General features: G+C 40.7%; 1 protein-coding gene across 1 annotated transcript; it reads left to right on the forward strand.

The window, feature by feature from the left end:
- The first annotated feature begins 4,040 nt into the window (after positions 1-4,040).
- On the forward strand, positions 4,041-11,500 carry si:dkey-7i4.24. Its single transcript, XM_087283622.1, has 7 exons — positions 4,041-4,080; positions 4,198-4,263; positions 4,508-4,692; positions 6,944-7,098; positions 7,270-7,733; positions 10,742-10,950; positions 11,054-11,500. The coding sequence occupies exons 2-7, from the start codon at positions 4,248-4,250 to the stop codon at positions 11,261-11,263; spliced, it is 1,239 nt and encodes a 412-aa protein (XP_087139748.1). The 5' UTR covers positions 4,041-4,080; positions 4,198-4,247; the 3' UTR covers positions 11,264-11,500.
- The last annotated feature ends 535 nt before the right edge of the window (positions 11,501-12,035 follow it).

Raw genomic sequence — 12,035 nt, forward strand, 5'->3', positions numbered from 1 at the left:
GTCAAACCATGACTTATTGGTGTAGACTCGTGGTAACCTGTGTCTACAAAGTCACACACGAGCTGGTATTTTCCGGCAGGCACGTGCACACATAGGACTCAACTGGTCTAGTGCACATGCCCTTGGATAGAAAGTGCCCTTCCAAAATTATCTGAAGTGCCCCCACGACAACCTAGGCTATGAACTCTTGACCTGTCTATGTACCCGCCTAGGGGAAGCCAACACCCACACACAGCTCTTGTGGATTTAGCAGTTAGTTAGAAACACATTACAACAGGGGTTAAGTAAAAAAAAACGCTGTATCAGGAAAAACGGTCAGACATCATCATCATATCTGACAAAAACACATAGTAAAGAATGAACGGTGAGGCAAATGGAAGTATATTCCTCCATTAACAAAAACACATCAACAGAAAAGAGTGAATAGTCAGACATTAAAGCAATATTTTCCTCATCTGTCCAGTTCTCCTTTCTGTATAAAAGAGTCACACGTTGCACAACCGCTGTAACCCAGAACTTTCTGCAAGACTTGTTTGCTACAGATTCAGTTATTTGACACGACAGGGCTGAAAAGTTCCTGTCTCATTCTAAGGTAAAACAGAATGTCTCATCACATCACTGCGTGTGTAACTGATGCCAGCGAGTGAAGTGCTGTGCAGGTAAACCTCACTCCTCTGACCTGTAAAGGTGCTCTAGCAACAGACACTAGACGCCATGGTCTTTAGCCTCCTTGTTAGAGCAACCGATTCCCATGCGGAAGGTCGCCGGTTCAATACCAGCTTGGAGCGGGTTGGGTGGTGTTGGGACTGGCGGGGTTACATTAGTGCCTTGACCCAGATGAGAGTGAGATTTAGGTGGGGGAAAGTGTAACAGAGGCCAGCTAGTAAGTGTTACCTCTAAAGGTGTTCAAGCGACAGACGCAGTCATGGTCTTTTGCCTCCTTGGTAGAGCAACTGACTCCTATGCGGAAGATCACTGGTTCGATACCAGCTCGGAGCGTGTTGGGTGGCATAGGATCAGCGGGATTACACGGGGACTCATTAGACTATCATGGTTCAAGCAAACACATATGCATAATAAGCATGAGCACACACACACACAGACACATATATATATATATATATATATATTGTCGGACTATTTCTCACTTGCCTTAGTCCACCCCAATTCAATAATCGGTCAGGAGTCAATTAATCAAAATCAATGAATTTATTTATCGAGCATAAGTGAATAAAGCGAAGATCAGGATCCTGGGCTTTTGAAGAACCGTCAGCCAAGCAGTCTGGATGTCCAAAAGCTCTCGAACTCTCTCGACTCCCTCCTTTTATCCATCAGCAGCGTTCAATCTTTTTGGCCACTCCTCTGATCAGTTACCCCCAATCTCTATTGTTGCCATCAGCTGTTTTCAGGCAGATTCATCTCTCAAAAGTCTGTGGTCTGCACACATAGATACCTCTGCACACAGAAACAAAAGGGCAAGTGAAAGTATCACTTCTCCTTGACATACTTGACACTACTGACATCTGGGGTGCAGCAAGCAACTGTAGCAAAAAATCATCAAAGCACAGCTGAGCATCATAACTTCCTTATAGAGATATCAGGATAATATAAATTTTATTAAAGCATCATAAATCACGCATACACACAGAGCAGTATAAAATGCTGCATCTACCCACATCTGCTTTTCCTCATAGTCCTGTCTATGAACTCTTGACCTGTGTATGCACCCATCTAGGGGAAGCACTTTTGCAGATCTGTCTCCAGCCAGCACCCACACACAGCTCTTGTGGTTTTAGCAGTTAGTTAGAAACGCATTATAACAGGGGTTAAGTAGAAGTACGCTATATCAGGAGACATCATCATATCTGACAAAAACACATATTGTAAATAATGAATAGTGGGGCAAATGGGAGTATATTCCTCCAATAGCAAAAATATATCAAAAGAAAAGAGTGATTAGTAAGACAATAAAGCAATATTTTCCTCATCTGCTCCAGTTCTCCTTTCTGTATAGAAAAGTCACACGTCACAGCTGCAACCCAGACAGGGACTTTCTGCAAGACTTGTTTGTTACAGATTTAGTTATTTGACATTATAGGGGTGGAAAGTTCCTGCCTCATTTTAAGGTCAAACAGAATGTCTCAGCATATCACTGCGTGGACTCATTAGATTATCATGGTTCAAGCAAACACATATACATATGCAAAATAAGCATGAGCACATGTATATAATTCAAAAGAAGCATTAGACTGTAATTTTATTCCTTCAATATATATAAAGAAGCATTAGACTAATTTTATTCCTTCCCATATTACTAATGATAAAAATGTTTCCGGTGTTTGAGAAATATTTTTATCTTAGAGGATAGAAAGTTAATAAATGATTTGTCTGAAAGAAGTAGCGTATTTAAACACCAGGGACATTATCTGTCAAGAATGAATCATTTATAAAGGCATGGTCAGAGATAGCAATGGCACAGTACATTCCTGTAACGGCTAAGCCTTTTGCTTGAAGTCCCTGAGATGTTGTTAGACAGGCACCCAGCTGACGCACACTGTCCTCTGGCTGATGAAGTGTAAACGCAGTAAAAAGTCTTACTTGTTTCGATGGATATTTATGTTTATTGCAGTTGCAAACTGCAGTAGTTCACACGTTTCCTTCCAGGTAAATTTCTGTTTGTAAACATCAAACACTGCCACGTATCGTGACTTACAAACAAACAAAACAAACCGTCACGCTAAAGCGTGAATGAATGTGTGTGCGTTTGTGTGTAAAGGCTGATTTATACTTTTGCGTCAAGCACACACGTATGCTACGGCGCTGACGCATAGCCCTTCGCCATGGCCGTCGGCGTCGCTGACGTGCACCTCTCAAAAAATTTAACTACACGTCGCTACGTAGCGTAAGCTCTGTGATTGGTCGGCTTGGTAGCACTGACGAGTCTGGGCGGGACCAAGAGCCGTGCTAGCCCAATGGAGCGATTGTTTACAAGTGTGGAGTCCCGTGAATGAGTTTAGGACGGAAAGTTTTGTTTTGTGTTTACCTCATAGTTAAAGTTGTTGCACGTCCGCCGGTTCCTGCCTCAAAATGAGCGAGTTTGAGCCACTTGTACATCCCGGAAGCGTTCAGAAAGAACAAAACACCAGCGAAGAAACTCAACACAGAGACACATTAACACCTCACTGCCAACTAGCGTTTCAGAAGTGTTAATGCGGACCAACAGAGACAGCGTGCAGAAGTATAAATACACAGCTACGCGCGTTGCCTGCGCTGTGGGTTACAAAGGTCACTTGACGTAGAAGTATAAACCAGGCTTAAGTGTGTGTGTGGCTCTCTGTGTGAATGCATGTGTGTTTGTGTGTGTAGCTGTGTGTGAATGTGTGTGCGCGTAAGTGTGTGCGTGCATTTAAAACTGTATGTGCTCCCTTCCGTCTAGCAACACCGGTTACCTGAATATTCATTCCCCTGTATAAAGCCTGTTTAAATAGCAACACCTAGTGGAACAATGAACAGTTGCCAAATGGCTTCTACAATTCCCTTACCGTAAAGAATCTGTCATTTAAAAATAGTTTCGGGACTGGTAAAAGTGTTCTCGTCTTGAAAATTTGTTTTGTCCATGGTAAAATGTTTTTTTCCTATGTAATTGTGTCTTATGACAAGTAAAAATGTTTCCCTAAATGTACATTTGTCTTGAGCTTCGTAAAAGCGGTTTACACTTTTGTTTTGCACTTTTCGGCCAAGTTAAAACGAGCTAATTTTCATATTACAGAATAAAGTCAATAAACTAGGCCCTTAAACACAAATTTAACTTTAATAATAGTCGTATTAAAGAGAAGCATACATGCCAAACACTCCTTTAGTGTGCTTGCTGGCAAAACATTGGCCAACAAATGCAAAGACTGTGACTCACATCCCATACAACAATCTTTTCCCTGGAACTGGACTTTGAATTGATCAGAGTTTATTTAGATTTGGGTGTGGGTGGTGGGAGGGTTTGTGCATTTTTTTTGTATAAAATGACCACTTATCTTGTTCTCTATATCACTTAAAAGGTTTTCAGTACATGATACGGAGACTAAGGTAAGTGGTGATTTTATACCGACAGCTGTGAAACCCTCTCAGGACAGTTTCGCTTAACATTTTTGTAATCACCGTGTGAGATTTTTCAAATCATACTAAACTGTTCTGCCTTTTCAGTACATTTAGGGAGAACTTTCTACTCACGTTTTTGTGTAAACCTACTGAAAATGGCTGATAGCAAACGTAAGTAGTACCTTCTTCATCAACCAGATTTTAAATGATTGGCAAACAACGAGGAAATATTTTCAGTCTATAAAAATATGAAATGGTTGTTCAATCTAAATCTTTATCTTAATTTGTCTCCCCAAGAAGAAAGTTTTCTTGGAGGCAAAAACAGCTATTAATAATATATAAACAAAGACATTATACATGCCACAAAAAACAACACCTTCACCAACAAAACAAACCTGTTGTTGTTTCTCACCAGTGGCTGTGACCCAATGGAGCCCTTCGTTTGTAGAAGACCTTCTCCCTGCGGCTGAAAAGACGGCCCTTCTGTACCATCTCTCTTACCTGTGCCTGGCCAACTTCCCCAACCTGGAGAGGATCATCAGGAGTCGGGCTGTGGAAACCCAGCTCCTCTTTGGGTCCTCTGATGCAGCCATATTGAAAGTACTGTTTCCTTTTGTGATTTCCTTTTGGTTTTAGTATTTTCATTTGAGTCACTCAGAGAAAAACAAAAGAAAAAACGACTGGGGAAATTTCATCAGATGGAAGAGTCAGTGGTAAATGCCAAAGCACTTGATTGATTTTTTGGCAAGAAACCTAATCTAGCTAAACTTGTGGGGGTTCCTCTTTTGTAAGGGTCCATCTATTAGCCCAATGACAGAACTAACAGCATGGGCGAAGGTTAAATGCGTGTAAGCCTTTATAGCACATGTGAAAAGACATATTTTTACTTGATACATTTAATTTTAATTTGTTCCCAACTCCAAATTTAATCTGACTCCAATTTATAATAATTTTAAATTAATCCAATTCAAGCTGATCACCTTATAGGTTGGGATTTGGTCTTATTTATATCAATTAATCTTATAAATCCTTATTTTCAGTTCATCGTTTACCTGAAGTCGCTTAGAGTCAATATGCTGGCCATTCACATCTGCTCAGACACACATCCTCGCCAGCTCTGGTTTTTAGATTTAACTGTAAAGTGGTATTAGGCCGCCCCATGCTTGCTCATACATAAAGAAAGTTTGATTTAGCCGCTAGATTATATCATACTAAGACAGTGATTGTCAGAAATCAACAGGGTCTAATGCTGTGCCTATGCTCCATCCATTGAGTCTGCGTGTATGAGCAATCCTGGTCGTAGGCTGCAGAAACATCAGCCTGAACAATCGACTAGTTACAAAGATTTCAGGAGATATTAGAGTTAAACAGAAATTGTACATGTATTTGTCAGGCAAAGATTTTCTATTGCAATTCACTTAATTAAACAAAATAAGCCAATTCAAAAAACGTACAACATCAACTACCCAAAGATAGAGTTAATACCTGACTGTGTAGACCAGGGGTGGCCAACCCTGTTCCTGGAGATCCACCTTCCTGCAGATTTCAGTTGCTACCCATATCAAACACACCTGAACCAATTAATTAGGACCTGAACACCACGTGATAATTACAGGCAGGTGTGTTTGATATGGGTTGCAACTGAAATCTGCAGGAAGGTGGATCTCCAGGAACAGGGTTGGCCACCCCTGGTGTAGAAGTACGATGCAGCATATAAGTCCTGATCCAGAGCTCAGAGACTCACACACTGCAACAGGGTGTCCAGGTTACAGAATCCCACAGACACTTTTGAACATTTCCCTTCGACCATCATAAATTGAAAAGCATCACAAAAACTTGGAAATTCTGTGTTGAATGTGAGTGAGCTGCTCTGAAAAAGGTAAAGTCCAGGGTAGAGAGGGAGGCTCAGGATGGGTAACTGGGACAGTTGAACAACTGGTTTCCTAGCTGATCTTCTTCTCAGATTAGAAAGTTTATTGTTTTGGAATTGGAATTACATAACAGTTCTCTGAGTTTAATATTACAGAGAGATTTAGCCATCCTTACACCCTGAACAGCACATAAATATTCAATGTTGTGCAATGTGATTCATTTTCACTTTAACTGACCTTTAAGATCAGACCGCTCAAGAGTTTGTACACATCAAAGTAGAGTTTTGTGTCTTGTGTATTTCACACGCATCTCTTACATCAGGGGTCACCAAACCATTTGGCCGCCATTCATTTGAGTGGAGAAATCATTCGTTTATGATCACGTTTCATTCCTAACACACATTAAAGTTAATTTTATATAAAATCATAGTGTACACAACAATCTCTGGGCTTGCTGCATAACAAACACCAAAAATTTAACAGTTTATAAAAAATTAATCACTTTCTGGCCATCGGATATTAGGCATAGGCATATATACTGCCATCGTGATTTTCGAAAGCATTCAATCGCTTTGTAAACGTATATTATTACTATTTCATGAGTCTCCCCATTCAGTTGAATAGAGCGCTTGGACCCGGAAGCCGCTTCGCGTGACGTCACACTTAACAAGCGGATACTTGCAACACCCAGGTGGGTGTGTTGAGGCAAGTTGGAGCTAAACCCTGCAGGGCACCAGCCCTCCAGGAACAAGATTGGTGACCCCTGTCTTACATCTTTATAACGTTAAACTTTAAAATAGAAAGACATTTACATTGATTGACATTTTTACAGATCATTGAGCATTTATTTTCCATGACAAATACAGGCAATGAGATGTTTTGAGAACAACAGTACTGCAGACAGTGGTTCATTCTCCACTATGTTTCTGAAGTGTCATCTACACCCTTACGATTGATTTCATGTCTCTTCCTTCTTGCAGTGTATTTTGACCAGTGAAAACCTGGTTCAGTCGCTGTTTCCCATGTTGACAACAGCTGTAGAAAAAAATAAGCCAGTTTTGGCTGTCAAATACCTGGCAAAGGCACGAGACTGGATCAAAGATCTAATCAAAGATGTGGACAGGATTGTGGAAAAGTAAGAGCGTTCTCCTCACAAAACATTTCAAAACACACAGCAATTCAATTTATTCTCTAGAGGCAACTACAGTCATTTGAAAGAATAAATTTTTTTTCAGACAAAGTATTACTTTTCTTATGTGAGAACATTGTGAATTAATCACTGCAACATTTCTTTCATATCCTGTAGGTATGAGTTACACACCAAAGATATAGCATCGTCCGCTAGTGATGTTGTCAAGGAAAAATCAGATACAGACAAAAAGATTGCAGAGCAAGACCAGGAGCTGCATGCGATTGAAAACACTATGAATGTGCTGAAATCTGATCTCCTAAACACCAACGCGGAGCTTGCTCAAACTGAGAAGAAAATTACTGACAAAACTCAAGAGATTCAAGCCTTTGCCAAATCCATAAGCCAAACCAGCAAAGGCCTCGGCATCTTCGCTGCAATGGTGCCATTTGTTGGGCTAATCATCAAAAGCATTTATGAAGCTGCAACGAGTCCTGAAGAAGTTGCGAAAATGAAGGCACTAGAGGCAGAGTTGAATAATCTGATTGCTGATAAAACCGCTCTGAAACAAAAGCATTGGCAGCTCCAGCTCCAGAAGATTGACTGCCAGATGAAGGCTGCCAAAGCCAGTTTTGACCGGAGTGAGTGCTTTTTTTCTTTCTCTCTTTCATGTCTACCTGTATGCACAGCCTAAAACTAACTTTTTGCTAAACCTGCCAGTGATGTTAAAAAAGTACCCGCCATAAAACTACACATTTACACACATTCTGATTACCACACCATACCTTAACTCATGGTTGCACAATTACTAACACTGTTGCCAACTATTTTCAATGAAAAGTCGCTAGATTACGTCATATGTCAATTTGCATATTACTGACGTCATCACGTTCTACCGTTTCTGTTGTTTAACAGCCTATGGTTAATAAAGGGGTATTAATTTGCACTATGCTTTATATAAGCATGTTAATTTAACACAATTTATTGCTGTTTGAATACAGTATATCATTATAGATGTGTATTGAATTTGCAGCAATCTCACAGATGTAATAAACTCAGAAAAGTTCTGAAACGGTCACTAAATACCTGAAATTGTGAACAAGAAAAGAATCAGCCAAATTAAATAGTTAAAATAAAGGAGAAGCAGATCGGTTTGACTGTGAAAAGGAAAAATCCTTTCCCGTCAGTACGCAGAGGGGTGATCTGCTCTCGAGCTGCAGGTGGGAGAAGCTGCTGTACGAGGACTTACGGCCACCTGTCAGTGCTGTAAGGTGGGGGAGGGGCTGGCGGCATCACACGCAGCTCGTTGAGAATAGTAGGGACGGTACAGTATGGACAAATGACTGTCTATAAAAATCTCCAGTAGCAAAAAAAGTTGCTAGATTTGTCACTAGTAGCTTTTTTGAAAATTTGTCGCTAGGGGGGTCTGAAAAGTCACTAAATCTAGCGACAAAGTCGCTAAGTTGGCAACACTAATTACTAAACACTATTATATATGCAAAAAAAAAAAAGTTCAACAAAGCATGGGGTTACTATAATTAATATTTATTTATTGGAATTAGTAATAAAAATTCCTTTTGCATTGGTTGCCATGACTGCTTTTTTAAAATCTTATTTTCCTTTTTGCCCATGATGAACACAAACGCAAAATGAAAGCACAGTTAAGGGTGGATCAAACCTGGGGTGTGTTTTCTATAACCAAAGGTCACAAGTTACGTTGTTACAATTGTAGTTTAGCAATTTTGCCATTCCAACAAACATTCGCAAACTGCATCGTAATTGTGTGGAGTTGCTACCGGGGGCGGACTGGACACAGGGAGCACCGGGACATTTCCCAGTGGCCTGACGGTCAATCTGGCCTGCCACTGTGACTCTGGCCTACCGTTTCAACTTTTAAATGATTAATTAAAAATTAGATTTCAGAATTGATGCCAAGTCAGGAGTAAGTCACGTAGTAAATATACGTAGCAAATCACGAAATAGCTGTCAGTTAGATTGGTTCTTAATTAACTTTTATTTAGATTCTTCAGTGAAAATGTTTGCTCACATATATATGTGGAGCCAAACAGACTCATCATCCTTTGCTTGATGCTTGGCGTTTCATGAAGGGAAATTAGGATAAATCCAAACTCTTGTAAAACTCAGACTTCGAAAGAAGCTGGTTGCGACTGCGAAGAGAATCATCGCACTGCATTTCAATGAGTTCCAGCTGCATGCTCTCTTGTACTTCCTCCACGTTAATACAGAAAGGGGTTGAGAACAGCTTAATGTCATTATCCATAGTGGAAACATTGTGAAAACTGAGATTAAATTCTGTAATGAGGGACGGGAGTGCTGTTGCGTATTTCTTAATTTTCCCCCGTATGTTGGCATCAGGATAACTCGTAATGGCTTCGGACAGAGTAGGGAAATGCACGACATTAGTCACAAATTTGTCTCTCAAAAAGACGGAGCGTCACAGCAAAGGATTTCAAATGCATGTACATCTCTGAAATCAGCTGGTCTTTGCCTTGCAGGACTAAAAATGCAAGGTGTGCCAGCCAGTCAGGGTCACCAAGTTGTGTGTCAGTTTTTTTTTTTTTCACTGGTCAATTTCAGACCTCAGGGAATAAAACCACTGCAGTACAGAGCCGCGACCTAGCCACAGCACGTTAGAGTGATATATTATGTCGCCATATTCTGCATTCAATTCAGATAGAAATGGCCAAAATTCTCTGTGATTGAGTGCTCTCACACGGATCAAGTTTATAGTTTTTACCACAGTGGTCATCACATCACCCAGCTGGATGGTTATCCCTACAGCAGTGGATATTAACCTGTATTCTGTCATATTTGCCGCTTGATTTGACACCACAACAAATACATCAAATAATCATTAAGAAAGTTCTTACTGTGGTATTTCTCACAAACGTTACGTGAGATCTGCTTCCTTCATGTCTGTCACTCTGCTGTTTATCTGACACAGCTGAGGTGGAGATTGAGGCAAACTTTAACAGGCTTGTGGGAACGGTGGGCAGGGAGAACCAGCATTAAAGGCACAGGCCACAAAAACAGCTCCAGTGTGTTCACTGCAGACAATTCCAACATTCTGAAAGGTCTAATAAATAACCTGAGGGCTGTTTTGAGCTGAAACTTTACAGACACATTCTGGAGACAAAAATGACGTGTTATATCTTTAAAAAAAATACAAGGGGGGGGGGGGGGGAGTCAGATAGGTGGTCTTTAAAAAAACGGCTGTAATTTTCACTACGTTGCTTTGTAAGTCATAAAAAGAAACATGTGTAACCCCGCCGGCTCTACACCACCCAACCCGTTCCGAGCTGGTTTCGAACCGGCAACCTTCCGCATGGGATTCGGCCGCTCTACCAAGGAGGCTAAAGACCATGGCCTCTAGCATCTGTCACTAGAGCACCTTTAGAGGTCAGAGGAGTGAGGTTTACCTGCACAGCACACACTAGCTGGCCTCCGTTACATATGCAACCCCCAACTGGTGACGGACAGTGCTATAATACTCGCCAGTGCTTAGATGAACTCACATCCGGCACTTGGCGAGTGATAATTTTAGGACCTGCCTCTAGAACAGGTGCCTAATTCAAGGCTAGCTGAAGATAGAGTGAGTTGTTGAAACATCTGTATTTCCCTTTTGCAGGTTCAATACCTGACCCCATCCATCTAAGCGAGGTGCAGGGCAGCTTGACCAAAATTCAGGAAATTCTGATTCAGCTCAAAAACTTCTGGGAGAGCGTCGCTCAAATGCTGGACTACCTAGAACAAAGGACCTTTGTTGGAGAAGATCTTATTGAAGACCTTAAAGAGCTAAAAGATGATTTTCTTAAATCAATCACCGCAGCCATAGAGGTAAAGACAGTTAACAACATCTGTAAGATATTCTACAATGTTCCCTCGACTTGTTTAATCTAAAGGTCTTATGATGTCTTTTGCAATTGTTTTACCTTCACAGGCTTGGAGCAGTTTTGGTGCAGGCTGTCAGAAAGCTTCTGTCATCTTTAAGCTCCAAGCCAAAGATGCCTACAAGTTCCTGGAGGTCAGTCCTTCCTCTCTCTCCAAGGAGGAATGGCAAAAGGAGTATGAAGATGTCAAGGCACAACTAGGGAAAATAGACCCCTCACCAAGCCTGCAGTCCTCAGATGGACAAGCTATTTGTCAGTGATCCTCAGAGCACAAACATGCACAAGTGCATTATTTCACTTCTTTTCGGTAACCTGGAGTGAACACATTTATTACTGCTGAAAAGTCGTGTATGCCCCTCTGCTTGATGCTTCAACACTGCATAAATCATCTCCTCTGTGTGTGCTTTGTATGCGCTTTTACAACAAGAATGCTGTTAAATGCATGAAAAAATGGATGAAAAAACATCACATTTAGTGAATAAAGTTTGCTAACATTCCTATTGACTTTTGTTTTTACTTCAAATAATTGAACATGTCCTTCATTAGTGGTACAATAGATTTATGGGTAACCATAAACTGTGTTGAGTGTGAGATGGGACTCGCATCTACGGAATGTGTGTGTTTTGTGTTGGCTACTCTTTGTTTAACCCCGAGTTAGGCCCAATCCCAATTCTACTTTTACACAGTTGCCATATTCATCATGTAAACACACCAAAAACCACATTAACATTATAGCAGACACTGTAAACAGCTCATTCCCAGCCACTAGACATTACCCAGAGGGTTTTCGACCAGTGTTGATAGATTGGAAATGTCAAAGTATCGTACCAGATCCTCAAAATTATCGTATTTGAAGGAAAATTATCGTACACAAGTCAAACTGAGAGTATACAGCTATTATATAGACACATAGCATTTTGACACAACGTGCAAATTACCACAATAGGTTAAAAAAAATTAGGTACCTTAGTGGAAGGTTCAAACTCCACCTCCGAGTTGCTGTCATTGAATGTTGCCAGATGTTGAGGGATT

This window comes from Danio rerio, chromosome 15, assembly GCF_052040795.2.
Source record: "Danio rerio strain M-AB ecotype USA chromosome 15, GRCz13ab, whole genome shotgun sequence".
Classification (NCBI taxonomy): Eukaryota; Metazoa; Chordata; class Actinopteri; order Cypriniformes; family Danionidae; genus Danio; species Danio rerio.

Coding starts and splice junctions, on each gene's coding strand:
- si:dkey-7i4.24 (XM_087283622.1), top strand. Junction 7,099..7,269: donor GTGGACAGGATTGTGGAAAA/GTAAGAGCGTTC, acceptor CATATCCTGTAG/GTATGAGTTACACACCAAAG. Junction 10,951..11,053: donor CAATCACCGCAGCCATAGAG/GTAAAGACAGTT, acceptor TTACCTTCACAG/GCTTGGAGCAGTTTTGGTGC.